The sequence below is a fragment of the Osmia lignaria genome, chromosome 3 (genome assembly GCF_051020975.1).
Source record: "Osmia lignaria lignaria isolate PbOS001 chromosome 3, iyOsmLign1, whole genome shotgun sequence".
NCBI classification, from domain to species: Eukaryota; Metazoa; Arthropoda; class Insecta; order Hymenoptera; family Megachilidae; genus Osmia; species Osmia lignaria.
In genome coordinates, this window is record NC_135034.1 from 4,783,728 (window position 1) to 4,802,102 (window position 18,375).

At 42.1% G+C, this 18,375-nt stretch overlaps 1 protein-coding gene across 2 annotated transcripts in view; it reads left to right on the forward strand.

Annotated features, from left to right (window-relative positions):
• Positions 1 to 18,375, forward strand: part of LOC117605406 (uncharacterized) — a 56,760-nt gene that overhangs the window by 33,946 nt on the left and 4,439 nt on the right. For both annotated transcript variants that reach the window (XM_034326704.2, XM_076693429.1), the window contains exon 4: positions 15,693 to 15,823. In XM_034326704.2, the coding sequence (XP_034182595.2) occupies positions 15,693 to 15,823 (131 nt within the window). The remainder of the gene's footprint in view (positions 1 to 15,692; positions 15,824 to 18,375) is intronic.

Genomic DNA, 18,375 nt, shown 5'->3' on the forward strand with positions numbered 1-18,375 from the left:
TGATAGCGTGGTAGGAAGACGAAACAAGTGACTCGTGATTAATAGAAGAACTCTTAACAGAGAAAGATGCATCGAAGATGGTTCTTGGTAAGCTGTTGAACATCCCGATGGCTCGTTTCGCCAACGTACAGTATCGTCGAAAGGGCTCGGAAAGACCAATGACTTTAGAATGAAACTGAATACGATCCAATGACTTCCCGAAGCTGTTCACGTGGCTTTAAATCGAAGTACATTCGTTCGTAGCCAAGCATTGCACCAGTGTTATGTTACCGGTGAGCCGATCGAATGACTTTTAAACTCTACACATTCAGACTGTACCTATTTGTGTTTTTCTTTTTTCTTTCTTTTTTCAACGTGAAAGTTGAAGATTTAAAGTGAAAAAAAAAATACATCAGAATTTTAACAAACATCAACGACTCATCAGCATCGTACAAGACGCGTTTTCCATCTAATTTCCGGTGGAACGTTGTCGATTTTCGATGCACCGTGCAATTATTCTCCGGCAATTTCGTTTATACGATTTAATTGGCATGCGATCGCGGCCCATGCTACAACGGGCCCCGTCTCTTGTACGTATAATTTACAGTGCACGCGTAATCTTGACAACGATGTAAACAATTTAATTTTTTTCCCTGCCTCTCGCACATTGCGAAACATCGGGTAACAGCGAAATGGATCACGATGAGACTCTGTGACTCTCGAGCGAGCAGCAACTTCGGCCAGGTGTGTAGGACCAAATTGCGTGGCGGGCCCGTTCTGGTATCTCGAATCTCGCAATTACTTTTCAGCCACGAAGCCAATCTGACCCGTTCCCTCGCAAAAATATGCGATACAGCCTCGAGTTTTCGGCCCCGTTCTTCCACGCATTCGATCGCGAGATCTCCATTCCGATCGTTGGGGCCCCTCTTTCAAAAGATTCCCGGGTTAAAAGTGAACTCCACGCCGCCTTCATTCACCCTGTCCCGATATCAGCATCATCTTCGTATCGCGATTTTTTAAGAATGAGGAAACAGAACACGTTCGATCCGTCTCGTAATTTAACCGAGGCCAGAACGTTTTTGCTTCTCCTTAAATGATTCTCGGAAACGATCCGCCGGTTCTTTCAATCATTCGCAGACGAATGCTACGTGGTTATTATAGAATCAGTAGTTAGAGGAAAATTAGTAGTTTCAGTGATTAAAGATCGAATTGAATTTGAATTTCTATCGCGCGTTATTTTCAACAACAATCGCACACGTCTATTCGTGTCTGTGAATAGCTGGAAGGTGTATTCAATGATTTCTAAATGAGAGGGGATTTTTGCACGTTTAGCAGTGAATAGAAAAGCTGGTGGGCCACCGATCCCTAGGAGTACCCTGACTGTTCACCGACCCAGCCACCACAATGAACATGTATCAAATTTATGGTGTACGGTTGTGGTACCGTGCGGTTCCGCCCACTCACACTCACGTGCACGGCCGTGATTTATGTGGCTCGTAAAGCAGCCTCTCGAGGCAGCGAGGGCCGGAGAAAAATTATTTCGTATTTCCACGACGCGAAGTGCAGGCTCGCGGTGCACCGCACCGCACGCACGAGTCTTTACGCGATCGTGCAATGACCCAATTTCTTATACTTTTTTCATCTTCTTTCAAACGTAGAAATTTTCATAATTTCACAAACATTTCACAACATTTCCTAAATAGACATTAATTGTAATTAGGCTGATTTGAATGGAAAGTTTTTTTACACCGTTTCACTTTCAATTAAATTACTAATTGATATCCTGCGTTAACTTTCGAGATTCGTCGAGAAAGTGGCGAAGCGATTTCGTCAGCCGAATTTCGCAACGCAGACACAGTATTTGCATGTAATTCGCAAATGATCGCCGATCCACGCCGGTCCAGATTGGACCTGAAAACGGCCGCAGGTTCGTTATGGGAACTCCGCGAGCTCTCCCATGGCGAAATGCATTTTCGTTTCGAGAATGCGGCCCGAGGCAACTCTCTCACGCAACCGATGCACCATCGAACAACGACCAAGCTATCCTCTTAACGTCCGAAGTATGATTTACAATCGTCTCTAGCGTCGATCTAAGCAATTTGTTTACCATACCAGTTTGTCAAACGAACCTTCTCCCTTCTAATGAATTATTTTCCCATCAGCCAGCGAGGCGATGTTGATTTTGCAATGGAAAAGCCTCCGGGTCTGATCCTTTCTCTTGTCGATATCAGTTAATCGATTACAATTAATTACATCATTTTTCGCTCCACGGTTTAATAATTATTCCATCCCTCTTTGTAAATTAGCGTCTCGGATATATTTCCTTAAAAGTGGCTAAGAATTCCTGGAACTGCGAGCATTCCTCGAAATTCATATCCCTCGCCTTATTGCTGGCATCCTCGCCCTTAAACCAGCTGAAAAACACGAGCAATCCTTACTATCCGCTGTTTAGTATTCCGCGGTGAGTTGGCAGTAAATCACAGGCGAGTACTTTTTACTCGAACACCGCACTCGCGATCCGCGTGAGTTACGAATGGAAGGTGGGCATGGAAGAACCGCGAAGCAGCCGTTCATTACGGTAATTTTCCAACTAATGTAAAAATCGCCGGGAACAGACGGCGTTCGAGACGAGGGATTAAACGTCGGCGAAAGGGATCACGATTTACCGAGAATTTCGATACCGGACTTTCGAATCCAATTTTCTGATAAAACGAAACGATCTTCGGACGATTGCAGATTGAAACGAAAAAAAAAGAACAAAAGAGAAAGAGAATTCTGCTCGGTTGAAAATTTATCGTCTCGTCCTACGCGTGTCCGACAAGTGTTTCGAGGTCTGCTGAACTGTCCGGATACCGGGAGAGAGCTTCTCATGCAAATGTTCGATTTGCACCGGATGTCGTCTCGCAACCTCGCTTCTCTGATGTTATACTCCACCGCTGAGCCGTGTTTCCTGTCTCCCTGCAACACGTTCCCTCGAACACGGGAACGTTTAGATGGAGAGATCGAGTGCGGGATAGAGTCTTCGCTTTAACGCTCCGATTGCGCTTGGTTATTTGAAATTTTAAGTAGATTTCAATAATTAACAGACGGAAGACACGGTTACCTAGAGAACGTAAGTAGATTAAGACAATAGGTCGGTAGACCTGACGGATGTGAAGCAACAACGATCTAATAGACCCCGGCAGACTTAGCAGAGCCCAGGCAATCGGCGGGTGATCGATCTCAACTGAACGGGATAAATTGCGAGCAATGGTTCTCCAACCTGGCAATGTTCGCTTATTCGTGAAACTCAGCCGGATGTTTCGAAACGATTCAGTTGACGAGCCTTGTCATCCTTGACAAAGAAATGACAGTAAAGTTGAGGACACGCTGCAAATTCCCGATGAATAATTCATAAAGGTGGTGCGTTGACACGAGCCACAGCCACGTGGTAACTCGACGCAACCTAGTAACAATTTCTTACCCCGGAGGGACGGGGAGGGGGATGTGGGGATATCGTCGACAGTTAAGATCGCTATCTACCTTCGATGGACATTTGTCCGGGTAATTGAAACGTTTCGCGATTCGTTTAACCGTCCCATAGACTCGAATGATTTTTAATAATTAGTGAAACAGCAAGACTACCCAAGTAGATTCCCATAATCTTCATTCGTAATGCAGTCGGAATCGCGTGTGTAACGGGAGTAGGAAGTTAAAGGGTGAGGTCGTAAATACGTACGTGGAAAATTCTGCCTCCTCGAGCAGGACATTAATCTGGATTCTGCTGACCGGTTTACGATCAGGGAGCCTTCTTCTTAACCCTTTTGCTAATACGACCGAGTGTAATCGTCCGACACAGAGTGCTCGCCTTTCGAAATAGCAGAAGAATGATCTTTGCAACTTTTGCAAAGTTCTATACATTTATTTTCCAAATTTTTCCAAATTTCTTCCAAGAGGTAGAGCCTTCTTCTTAACCCTTTTACTAATACTACCGAGTGTAATCGTCCGACACAGAGTGCTCGCCTTTCGAAATAGCAGAAGAATGATCTTTGCAACTTTTGCAAAGTTCTATACATTTATTTTCCAAATTTTTCCAAAATTCTTCCAAGAGGTAGAGCCTTCTTCTTAACCCTTTTACTAATACTACCGAGTGTAATCGTCCGACACAGAGTGCTCGCCTTTCGAAACAGCAGAAGTATTATTTTTGTAACTTTTGCAAAGTTCTATATATTTATTTTCGAAATTTTTCCAAATTTCTTCCAAGAGGTAGAGCCTTCTTCTTAACCCTTTTATTAATACTACCGAGTGTAATCGTCCGACACAGAGTGCTCGCCTTTCGAAATAGCAGAAGAATGATCTTTGCAACTTTTGCAAAGTTCTATACATTTATTTTCCAAATTTTTCCAAATTTCTTCCAAGAGGTAGAGCCTTCTTCATAACCCTTTTGCTAATACGACCGAGTGTAATCGTCCGACTCACCAGAAGAATGGTTTTTGCAACTTTTGCAAAGTTCTATATATTTATTTTCGAAATTTTTCAAAATTTCTTCCAAGAAGTCGAGTGAAACGTCTCGGATGGGAATGATATAAAAATGCTTTCTGTAATCAGAGGACGGTAAACCGAGTGTCTCAGGTAAGCTTCCGTATCCGTGTGCTCGGCTTACATCCTCTTAACAGCATCGACGTAACAATAATATCGGTACAGGGGCCGGATGGTGGATCGCGTTCTCGGCACGCACATCCACGCGCACCTACACGGCCGCACGTGGATGTACGCCATATTAATTACAATGATTTCCTGCCACTTACCAGCGAGCGAGATTTAAATTATAGATATCCAACGTGGCATGCACGGAGGACTGGCTGGAAGGGGGTTGCAGGGCCAGACTCGCCACTCCTGATTACAGGGTGTGCACGAGCATTTCAGGAATCAGACTCGCGTCATAACTCTCGGGTCATGGGTCAATCTTCGCCCCCCCCCCCCATTCGGCGAGTCTCCATCGCGCGGTATCTTCGAAAATCTACCAACGAATCGATCCTCCGAGTTCATTCGAGTTCCTCGGTCTTTTTTTTTCTCTCTTACCTCGCGATGCTCGAGGAATTTTTCTTAAGATTCTTAATGCGATTTTTTTGATTAATCGCGGTGGATTATGAATTAAATTTTGCGTGTATCGAGACGACGCGAGCGGACCGGCAAGATTCCCGTGTTTAATCCGGCTGATCGACTTAACGATCGGCACGAGTGCCTTAGTTCCGTTTCATTTTCTTCTGCGCCGTGCTTAATCGACCGTCTCACACCCGTCGATGTTCTTGTTCTCTGATCGTCAGACTTTTTCATTGCGAATCTATCGGTTCGATGGATCTTCAATTCTGCCACTATTTCAACAGAAACATAATTTTTCAAGTGCTTAACCCTCCATTTTTTTTGTATAAAATTGCAGGCTATTTTTATTCATTATTTATAATAGTTACAAGGACTGTATTAATGATGTGTAAAAAGAAAACTTAAAATTTAACTGCAAACATGAAATTTTATTAAAACTTGTCGTGTATTTCTAATAATTTTTTTTTAGTATGATATATCTTGAAGCAAGATATATGATGTATGAAATACTCTAAATGTTCAAAATTAATAAAATAAAATAGATATGATATATGAAATTATATATTATACTTACTTTCAATGTTACAAAATAAGATAAAATAGATTAAAAATTCCAAAATTATATAAGCAACGCGATAATAGCGTAGCCCGCGGAATTGTATAGAATAAGTGAGACGCGCTATAAGCATTGCCCGCGGCTGAAGGGTTAAATATTCCACAGATAATTTATTAGATTGAATGAAATATTTCAAAACAATATCTATCCATGCCTTCATTGTCCGTATTCAGGCGTTAAAAGAATATTTCATTATTAAGAAAAAAAAAAAGAAAAAAGCAGGATGTTATTCGTCGATTAAAAAATAATTATGCATACGCCTGGCGCAGCTTGCGTGGGTGGATTCGCTAAGTTTCAATCTGCGAATCTGCCAGGATGCACGTCAGCCAAATCGTCATGGTGATGACGAGGCCGTGACGTCACGACGCGTGTGGTCCCTTTCGGTTTATTAAGTCCATCCTCGACGAAGGGCCCCGAGGCGCCGTGATTCTCGCGCGTAAAGAACGCGCAGAGAAGACCGGTGAAACGGGATTAATGTATTAATAAAATTACCGTTGCCGCTTCGCCAAAGCCGTCCTCCGCTTCTCCTTCGTATCCATAAATCCTCGTAAATCATTCCTTTTGTCATTCTAATTTCGTCTGCTTACGATTGGAAATCGTCTAATCGCATTCGAATCAACTCGGAATAACTCATTTTCGTTCAAAGTGAATTTACAATACCCTCCAATTAATAGGACGATAATTCGCGAATTTTCGCGGTATTCCTTATTTAACCGAGGTCGTGCTCTCCAGTTCATTGGCAAGTTTATTATCTACGCATCGAGAGGCTCGATGGCCGTTCATTTCGTGCCGCGCCGTGGCTAATTATTATTAATGCCCGTGCAGAGCTTTATCGACTAACGATTTAATCGCGCTTCGACCATGCTTCGCGATGCAACGCTGCCTTATCTTCGCTTCTTCCTTTCTTTTTTTCTTCATTTTCATTTTTCTTTCTCTCCACCTTCGGATCATTCTTCACCGGAGAGAAGCGTTTCGAGTGGCCAGCTTTGATTTATGGCGTCACGCTGCTTAGAACGATTTGTCATGGTCGTGTCGTCGATGGACCTTGTCGCCCTGTGCCATGACAAGCCTCGCGATTTTAAACTGACCTGTATCCTTCCTCCGAACGCTCCTACAACCAGCTGACGCATTGAAAAGCGCAAAGCAAATCGCCGAATTCTGACGTCTTCCTCGGTGGTTTTGTCAAACGCTAACTCGAATTTCGAATGAGAATCTTAAGCGTTTTTCAGTGCTCTTACAAGGAGAACTACCCAAGTGTTACACTCACTTATTAATGAAACTTTGCCAGCTTGTACAGCTCGTCGTGCTGAACACGCCTATACCCCCTTTTGGGGGCAGACGGCTAATTGTTTAAAAGATATTAACAATTACAGTTAGTTACTCCTTACATTCTGAAGTATGACAAACTTACACATACAATTCGCAATCTAGAGATCCACGGTTCAAATCCTTGGTTCCCAACATTTTTTTTTTTTTTTCAATGATAATTTGTCTTTTTTTGAATAACTATTACATAAAAATTCTCATAAAAAAAAAAAAGGAATTGTTGGGAACCAAGGATTTGAACCGAGGACCTTTAGATTGCGAGTCATGTGTTCAACCACGGAGCGGATCCATGACTCGCAATCTGAAGGTCCTCGGTTCAAATCCTCGGTTCCCAAAATTTTTTTTTTTTTTTTTTTATGATAATTTTTATCTAATAGTTATTCAAAAAGAGACAAATAATCACTTAAAAAAAAGTAAAATGTTGGGAACCAAAGATTTGAACTGTGGATCTCTAGATTGCGAGTTGTATGTGTGAATTTGTCATACTTCGGAATGTAAGGAGTAACTAACTATAATTGTTAATATCTTTTAAGCAATTAGCCGTCTGCCCCCAAAACGGGGTATAGGCGTGTTCAGCTCGACGAGCTCTACAAGCTGGCAAAGTTTCATTAATAAGTGAGTGTAACACTTGGGTAGTTCCCGTTGTTTCTGTCGCAAGCAGAGCACTATTTGATATTTTCACTGTAAAGAGTATTCGAATCAACAGTCTTTCATTTTCTACCAGAAAAGACTGGCTCGTGGGGCTTCGGAGTTTATGCAGACTGTTTACCACCCGGTAAATGTTATGCCCGAGTCATAACGTATATCTTGGAGGGCCCTGAGTCCCGTACGGGACGACCATTAGCCGCATTCAATCACCATTACACGCTCGCGCGCTTTCTGCGCCTGCTTGCCCCTTAAATCCTGGCCAACGCCGACAAAAATATCGCCGAGGACGGCGACGACGACGACGACGATCACGAAAAAGAAGGTGGAAGCTCGCCTAACCACGTGCTTGCTTTCGCATCTGGGAATCAAAAGTCCCGAGTCATTCTGCTCTGACTTTCCATCCTGTTATTTATCATTTCTAGAATTTTCTAATTACACGGCAAGCATTAACCGTGCGATGAAAATTGTTCCATTTGAAATTCCTCGATGAATCTTGTGATAGGAATAGGGTTGAATAAAGTTTGGTCGCAAGAAATTCGCAAGACAGGCTCGTTTGTTGGGATTTCGAGGCGGATGGTAAAGGGTACGCCGGAATCCAACGGGGCATTTACACGCGTGGTGGTTCGGCTCAAAGAAATTACGACGCGGAAGAGGGCCGCGTGATCCCGCCTAAATGATGGTTGGGTGGAAAGTTTCACGGTAAGGAGGATTTATCCTGCGGCCGGATGGTTTTACGCGTTGTCGCCCGGCTAAGAAGCCCCATACATCCACGTGGGTACAGCTATGGTACTTTCGAACCACCGTGGTAGCAAGATTGGACGGTGAACGCGATACAAATTTCAGCCGGTCGACGTTATCGAGAAATTTCGTTTTGTAGCGACGTTATGCCATTAGGCCCCCCTCTGGCTATGACTGGCTTTCGAGGAAATATCGGTCGTGGGGAACGAAAAAAGAAATCTGAAAGAAAAAAAAAAAAGGACATACTTTAACCGCGAGACGAACAACCATATACCGTTACTACATCAATCTTCCGTAATGATGCAAAGCAGAAAGGGATGCGAGGAACGCTTCGAAATACGACTTCTGATCGTTAACGCGGTCTTCTGTATGTGCGAAATTTCTTACCCCTTTTTCACCCTTTCGATATTTTATTCTTCGTCACGAATCGTATCAATTTTCAAACACCTTAACAAATTTATACCACCTTCATTTTCCTCGAGTTTCACTATCGTCAAAAAGTTTGGAAACAAAGAGATTTAAATAAATTAATTCAACTTCATTGCATAATATAAAATATATGTTAGAATTAAGCAAAAGAATACAATGTTTCTAAACTTCTTGACGGTAGTGTATTAAATATATTAGTAGCAGAACGAATGTATTATTTCAATATAAATAAGATTCCAAAGTAAATTGCAGCTAACGTGCAGTATAAATAGATGAAAGAATCTTATTATAAGTATTATCGTAATGAAAAGCATAAGGTGTGTTAGAAAATGTCTAGATCGTTTCCTCGACGATCCTACAAATAGATAGCAGGATATAAAAGGTTTCAAAGCTATCCTTAGAACTCTGCTCTCGGCGACCGTGTTATTATCTCGACCAACAGGTGAACGTTGAGAATAAAATAGAAAATGTATTCCATTGCTTCCCAGGTAGCTAATAGTACCCTCTATCTACCTACTGTCAATCGCGTTTTTCCAATTTTCCTTTGAATTTCGACCGAGCGATAAGTACCGGACGCGTAGCGTCGTGGAAAAATCTCGTTAAGTCGAAACGCGTGAACAAATAAATAACGTTTCGAGAGAAAGGCAGCAAGAGACTCGTAGGATTGGGCGGACATAGCGGCGGAGGGCCTCGCGTCGAGAAGAGGGGTAAAGGAATAAGGCGAAGGAGGGCCCAGCGACCTCTGACCTCCCTGGGAACCACGAAGGGCTCGAGGGCCTCTCCGAGAAAGAAGCTCGGGAATCTGGCGAACCCACCCGGCCGAAATACTTCCAGCAGAGTAATCCGTACTAGCGACGGGCTTAGCAATTGCTTTCGAATCGTTTGAAATATCCCCTTTGTAAAATAAAAATCCCCCCCCTCTTTGTCTTCGAATCGCTTGGTGTATCCCTTTTTTTTTCTCGAATAAAGTTCGTACGAAGCTTGGCCCCCGTCCAACCACCCGAATTTCGATCGGTCGGCATCGCATGTCTGCGGTACATCATTGCGAATTAATTTGTCCACGATTCGAGCACGTTCGAATTAAATGGAGTTTCGTGATTGGGCGTGATCGGGGCCCCTTCAACTCCACCTTGCCCGATTTTTTCTACCTTCGTACGGTGATGGTAAACGATCACGTAGCAACGCGATTTTATTGATCCAGGCCAGCTTAATGGACATCGAAAATTGAATTTTATGAAATAATTTTTGCCACGTGAAATTGATGAGGGTGAGAGGTAAGGAATAAAGGGCGGCGTAGGGTACCATCAATTACGAATTACTTGACGTACGGTTCCTATAATAATTTCGACTTTTTGTTGTTTGAATTTTCAATGGACAATACCCGTGACCGAAAAAATGAGCCGTGAGACAAAGTAAGCCGGTCGGAATAATAAAATGAAAAAAGAAAAAAAAAAAAGAAAGAAAGGTAAGGAGGGACCTTACCTCAGGGAATTTCGAAAGGGTATCCCTCCCCCGTTTTTGTGAATCGTGATACCCGGCAATTACGTGGCACGGTCACGGTGATTGGCTGGGTCGTTTTCGCGGGAAGCATGGACCAATCGAGGCACCGGTATGCCTTCTCTTTCTCTCTCTTTCTCTGTTCTCCTAGAGTACTTGCTCCCAACACGCACGCTCTCGCCTTTAGTCTAGTCAGAGCTGCACCTGTGAGTGAACCTGTAGTGCACCTGCAATCCGAAATCTATCCGAGCATTGTCTCAGTCTGATCGAACGATTCGCGAGATCGGATCCCTCGAATTGCGTGCTAATCAAACGCGACCAAACATCCATCCTCTAACCAAAGGAAATCTTCTATCGTTAATCACGCGTGTGTCAGTGAACATGAAGAACGCGAAGTTGTTTGCCGAAGATGTATCGTTCGGATAGCAAGATGATCATTCCGATTGAGAGTTCTATGAACGTTAAGGAAGTCGAAATTGAAGGTTCTGGATAAGGATTTAAGGAGATAGTGATTTCCTTTTGTGATAGGGTACGTGAACTGATGAAGAGATTAATTAACGCTTCAATTACCGTAGCAGATATCGATGATCGGTGACATGAATTAAAAAAAAAAAGGATTAATATTACTTTAATTACATAAGTTTAAATAGAAAATTAAAACCATGGAAATCTGAATGATTGCAATTATAACGTGTTCATGCTAATTGACCATTCGGAGCAATATAAAATTTCAAATTACCTATGTAATTAATGTGCAATGAGGAAGCTTGACTGCTTTATTGATCCTGTAAGAGGGGGAGATAAACAGAAGCGGAGCCACAAGTCGCTCATCCGCGAACCATAAACAAGATAGAAATGTAAAGGAGGCCGGATGCTTCGGTACGGAGGCAGCAAGAAGAAACGACGACACTCGTAGAGGCATGGATCACCGTCGTTGGATCGTGACGATCCGCATTCGCGACTGTTAACAACGTCAAATCGTGAGATTTCAATGATAAGACCGAGTTCAAAGCTGCTACCCGGTTGACCGTCTACGGATCTCGTTAATCACACGCTGATTACCGGTTAAATGTTAATGAGTTTCCGCGAGATCGCTGTCGGTCATCGATCGAAAGAACTAGACCAGGCATACGTTCTTTTTCGACCAACATGTCCGATTGAGACGTCGTCCGTCAATCGTGTAAGAAATCGATGCAGACGATGAGTAACAGTCGCATTAACTATTTCACCGTGCGCCAGTCTTTGATGAGATTCCTTCCCGGAGATAAGCAAGAAATGATTTTTCATCTTCCGCCAGCCCAGGCTATCTATCATCCGTGAAGGCTCAGATAGCGAACTTCTTTGCTATCGTACGCAAATTCCGGAAATACCGGGCCTTCCACCGTTCTCGACCGATCATTTTCTTTAATCACGATCACGCGATGATGCATCGCCGTTTTCTTTCAAGTTCGTCGGATTTCATTTCGAAATTCCGAAAAATTTGATTCGGGATAAATTATCGTAGATGATCGTAGAAAATGTAACAGAGATAAAAGAACTCTAATCGAATGTTAATGAAAGCTGGATAATTCGCTGACGGGAAAATCTGGTCGTTAGGCCGAGATTGTCGATTAACTTCGTCCCGCTTAAATCTTCCGCAATCGCGGGTTACGATTTCTTCGATCCACGGATCGCAACGGCTAATTGCATCGCATGTTGCCTTCCTTTTCCGGTTTCTCGGCACTCGCGAAAGCTCTCTAGGAATGCGAGCGAAGCGTTACGAAGCGCAGCGATCGTAGATCCTGGACCAGAACGAGGGAAAAGAACGAGATTACGCGCGTCCAAGCGGAAGCCACGTGCACAGGGTAACTACACGTGGCTTGTAAATTCACGGTCGCCTGCGTGTTCAATCGCGTGTTACTCTGATTTTCTCTCGTTAATCTCGTTGTAATCGTGCCAGTCAGTCTTCTATAATAATCTGTACCGGTAAAAACACTAAGGTGTAGGGAAATGTCTCGCGAAATCATGACGAGTTCCGATCAAGATATCGCTTCCATTCCGACATGATTTCATGACATAAAAGAATCGTAAAATACCACTTATGGTACGTCAATTTATAACTTACAGTTCGACAAAAGAGTATATTTAAAAGTTGTTGTATTCCGCACGCGATATTTATTTTAATTACTAAATGAAATACAAGCGAAGAATATTTGTCGTGACAGAAGTAATCGGAAAATTATAGAATCAGAAAAATATGAGAAAGGTGGGAGTTATTGAGAGTCCAGTGGTCGGTAAGGGATGAGGTCATGAAGTCAGGGTTTGAAGATGACTAGTTCGACTGAATCATTAGGAGTAAAAAGAAAGACTTGGGATGTTTTTTGTTAAAGGTTGACTTATAATATGATGAGAAAGCCGGACTATCTAATTAGGGACATTACCCAATCGACACACGCCGATTTTGATACCCTTTGAGTATGATATAGAACTCAAAAAAATATTTGACACGTATTTTTTTTTATCGACAATAGTCCATACTGAAGGGGTGAAAATAGCCCTCAAAGTTGGGGTTCTTGAATATCTCAGAAACTATTAGTTGTAGGCGAAAAATTCAAAATGGAATTTGCGTGTTTTTGAACAGCAAATTTTTCTATGTAGCCACCTTTTTGATAAATTTATTTGTTTAAAAAATATATTGAAAAATAATCTATTTTTGTCATTTTTTTCATCCCTTCAGCATGAAATATTGCCGATAAAAAAAATACGTGTCAAATATTTTTTTGAGTTCTATATCATACTCGAAGGGTATCAAAATCGGCGTGTGTCGATTGGGTAATGTCCCTTGTAAGTACAATAGTGAATAATTCGGTATATGATAACAAAGGCTCTTAATACAAAGTGGCTAATTCTTTGTGGAAGCAAACTATTACTAAATTATTAGTTGATCGATGCGTTGTTTGTTTCAACAAAGAACCAACAATTTTCTATTAAAAACATTCATGAAACCTTTACGTAGTATTTTTCTTGAAACTTTAAACTTTAATTCAATATATCACAAATGGTATTTAGTGATACTTTTATGTCATGAAATCGTGTCAGACTGGATTTGTTCCAAAATCAAGCATTTGATATATACAACTTCGCACAAAACATTCCAACGTTAATATAATATACAGGATATTTAAAATGATAATTTTTTTAGTTTTATTCGATTGTCTGACGGGTGAAGAATTTTAGCGGCATGGGCGCGTGTTTGAAATCGCGCGGGAAACCGCGTGAGATACGAGCGATGCAAATAAGCGGTTACGAAAGGCACAATGCGATGAAGCTTTGGCGAATATTTTATTGCGGCTCACGCGAGAATCGACGTAATTCACGCTTTGACCGTCGAACCGATAAATTTCCTGTTCGTGATCACTACGCAATCCTCTTTTCAAGCTGTCCGTGTCTACCCTTCGTCCCGTGGGACCCCGTGGCATTCCACGAACCCAAGTAAACGAGCAAATTTGTAGGTAGAATCCACAGCCTCTGCCCCCGACCCCCGTAACCAACCCCATAAGTCACGTCTCGAATACAGTGTTTAACCCGCGAGCTTATCTTCGATCGTTATCCTCGTACGAACTGGTGTGCATCGGCCTTAAACATTTCAACAGCATCGATGAAAAATCGGTGAAATAATCGAGAATCATTTACAGAAAGATACCAAGAATGTAGAATTAAAAAATTTCACAAGTTTGGGATTTAAGACCTCGCAGTTCTGAGATTCCATAAAGGGTATACCCGGGTAAGGTAGGTAAAATGGTCCTTGAATCAAATTAAATTCAGGATGTGTCATTCGATAGTATATCAAAAGAAAATACTGTACACCAATTTTCAATCCTTTATCTTAACCAGGGGGGCCCCATTTTTCCTATTTAATAACATCCGAAAATTCTGAAAAATTTCTGATACACTACAAACACGGTAGCGCATGTTAGGAAATTTTTTCAGATTTTTTGTTGTGGTGCAACGTAGTTGAAAAAATCAAAAGCCAATTATTTCGCATTTAACATACTATTATATGTTATTATCACAGTAATATAAAAGTAGTGCTCTTACATTTTCAATAACAAATTACGTTTCTTCAGATTGTTTGTTCGGTTTTTCATTTTTTACAATTAGGATTTGCAATGAAAAAATCTGAAAAAATTCCCTAATATGCGCTACCGTGTTTGTAGTGTATTAGAATTTTTTCAGAATTTTCGGATGTTATTAAATAGGAGAAATGGGTCACGATCTGGCGTTTCTTTTGCCCCCCCTCACTGCTCCCCTAGTTAAGATAAAGGGTTGAAAATTGGTGTACAGTACTTTCTTTTGATATGCTATCAAATGACATATTCTGAATTTAATTTGGTTCAAGGGCCATTTTGCCTACCTTACCCGGCTATACCCTTTCACAATTTTAAAAACTTGATAATTGGACAATTTTAAAAGTTTCGAATTTTCATATCTCACAGTCCTAGGCTTCCACGATTGAATTTCCTTGAATTAAAAATTTTGAAATTTTCGTTGTGCAAAGATTAATAACTACAATTTCACTCCGTATTATCTATACTACTCGTGTCTAACACTTGTCCGTTTCTGTCAATCAACAAGTTAATTAAACCTACCCAGGACCCGTTTAACTATAACTTCTGTAATCGATAACCCGTCCAGTAATGGAATAGAAACTATGTTCTCGGTATCGAAAGAAATTTTCCAAACGGTACCAGATAGCGGCTCGCGATACGTCAATCGATTTTCCAGCTCGTCGACTTATCGAACAACCTCCGAAGCAGACGATCCACGTGTCGTTAAACTGTTCAAGATCGATTGGCCAAAGATGGGCTCGTCATAACTGGTAAAACCGTAACACGATTTCAGCCGGTGTCATCCACTCGAGACCGGCTGGAAATTAATAACCGGCTTATCGGGTAGGATTGCTCGATGATCCGATGTTAGACGGGAAATACGTAATCCGTAACAGGAGACGTATCGTCAGGAACACGTTGTTGTGGGATTATACACCGCGTCCGAGCAACGCGGGCAAAAAGTGGTAGCGGCAAGTTTTGTCAGCCACGCTTCGATTGGCAACTTGACGTTAAACAGTCGCCGTCCAGATGAACGATAGTGACAATTCTAATTAAGCGGACGGTCGATTGAGTCGGTTCGTATTAATTACCGGTTACCCATCCGCCACGTGCCAAACGTGTCCGTTTTCATTTTCCTTCGACGTGCTCTCGTATTTTCTACGAAATATTATTCAGATTTTTTCGAAAAACGTTTGCGTTTCGAAAAATTTAGAATCTAATATTTATGGAAATTATGGAATTATTAAAATTTTAAGTGGTTAGAATAAGAAAATTTTTGAAATTTTCAGGGGACCTGAAGAGACGACACTCTTGGAGCAGCGAGGTCGACTACCAGCCAGCGGAAACGGAAGCTGTAGCGACCCCGGAAGAAGATCCCGTTGCCCCGTCCCCAGAAGAGGAGGACAGAACCTCTTACAAGGTAACATTTCACGAACTTTCTAATCGGAATCGTGGAGAAGCATTAAACGAACCAGGTGCAACATTCCTCCTCGAACGCCTTAATTCTATGCCTACGTGGAAACAACAATGTATCCTTTGTTTCACGAAATCACGACTACTTCGGTCCCGTTCCCGCGGAGTAATTAAGTGGCTCGAAGCGTGTTCTTGCTTCAAATGGAATTAACCTCCCGTAAAGCTTCGGGGGATCAGTCGATTGAAACGGGAACACTGGTAATTAGCATTTATATGGATCGAAACGTGGATCGAATTAGCGATCGTTCGAGAGCCGGATTTAATTATTGTACGCCTCGATGAACCTTGCGTAACTGATACCCGTGTACATGGGCTAATAAATTAAATAAGTAACCCTTGAAACGGTGCCATTCGAAATAAAAACACGAGCAGGACTCGCATAAGTAAATCTTCTGCATAATATAAAAATTAATTTCGATTCAATTAAATTGCTGCCCTCTTAAAAAATGACAAAGAAATATCGTGTTTTCGAGTAGTAGCGGTGATTCATAAAGTTCAGGGGATGCATTGTCTTTGAAAACATGTTGGCCAACAACTCGACGATTTCTGCAGTTGCAGTTGTCGTTAAAGCACCGACGGTCAGGTTTTACGGTCTACGTTGTCTGAGCTGCAGTAGTAAAAGGAAATGCACCGTTGCACCGCGGCCGTTACGCATGGACCATCTTGTGCAATGATCCGCTCGTACATATAAAGTGTAATTTTGGTTAAACGCCCTGTGTTGCCTCGGTGCACCCTCCTCGTTCCCATCGTTCTCATGGGAAAGATGCTTCTTCGGTCTAACCACCTTTTTTTTCCTTGACTAGGCTTCTTTCATCTCTCACAATCTTATACTTTATTTTATTTAACCGACTTTGAAAAAGGAGGAGGTTACTCAATTCGATCAGTATATATTTTTTTCTGTGTTAATCACAGAGACATTTAAATTTGAAATTTAATAATTTGAAAATAATAATATATGATCCTTAGCTTAGAAATGTTCATAAAATTCAAGGGGGTGATTTTGCACCCTTTGTAGTCTTTAACAATTTTAGTAGCACAGACCTGTGAAGGTTAATTAGAAATTATTTTCTTGGTAGCTGAGACTCGATATTAATATCGAAAATTCACCTTGAACCACGACCATCGAACCACCCCTTCTAACCACATCCTCACTCAATCGGCAAAACCAACCGTGAAGAAGATATATACGAGGCATACTCTTCTTCCTTCCGCTCAGTCGCGTGGAACATCGGTTCCCTCGTCGAGAAAAACTTCGCGGCTCCATTGGAATTCTCGGTTGGTAAAAAGGAAGCCCTCGAACGGGGGTTAAAAATTCCTCTCCAAATAAAGACGACGCACGTATCCTGGCGCGCTTTTTGCCGCGTCCTTCGACAGGATCCTTTACGAGGTGGTTCCAGCTGGAAGTGTGGCTCCGTTCCACGGCTTCTGGCGAATTATCGGCGGCAATATGGGGCTCGCGACCAAGAAACCCGAGGGAAGAGAAACGGTCCGACATAAACGGCGAACGTTCACGCTCGTTACGCACAAATGACGCTAAAAATATCAGCCGCTATCCTCGCGCGATTTTCTTCGCGACCTCTTCCTCGAACGGTCCTACCTTCGGCGCAAGCCTCGATGGTTTCCGAGAAAATCGCGACGGACTTCTAACACGAAACACAGGTAAAATCGTTGCTGAGTTTATGTAGATGCTTTGTCGGTAGGCGCTGATTTCTTGGAACCCCTTCGGATCCGCTCCACTGTGGGAGGATTGATCAGCGATCGATCGCTGCTTTGCGGATTGCGGTTTTAAACCCTCCTCGCTCGCTACGCGAGGCCTTTTTTATTCTTCCTTCTCTGTACCGCGACAGGAAGTCGTACATCGCTTCTTGCCAACCGAGATACGCTACTCGCGGTGACACAGACTTTCCGCGATTTTAGACTTCGTAAGGAACTTTTATATTTGTCGAGGAAGATTTGCTGCCACGGAGGAGTCCGGTAAGAACGTCTGCCTTTTAACGGTCTTGAGACCTAAAATTAGTGGGGGTGTTGCTCTAGAAAATTTTTAGCCTGTGTTTTAAGAAACCAGCACTGCGCGAGCGACAGTACTTTCTGTACTGCGCAGCTTTCTATGTGCGCATGCGCGTGCGCATGCGCACAACAGTCAGACACCACGCCACTGGAACTATGATGCGCATAGTTCCATATAAAGATTTTTGTATCTTTTTCATAAACTGGGGGATGGCTACTGACGTTAAGCTTAAGAATTATATATGGTACAAATATAAAGAAACAAGGACTCATTATAAATGTTATCGATAATATTAAGTGGAAATAGTGCCTATAAGCGAGCCACTACTGCTCGTTTTACAATTCCATCGTCCTTAAATTTTATTCGTGAGATTCAAAACAAGAAAACAGTTTATCTACTTTGTCGTATAGAAATTAAATTTATTCGACGATAGATCCTACGATTGTCTCGGTTGGTGAAAAAAAAATCAATTTACGAGGGGTTTGGTTTTA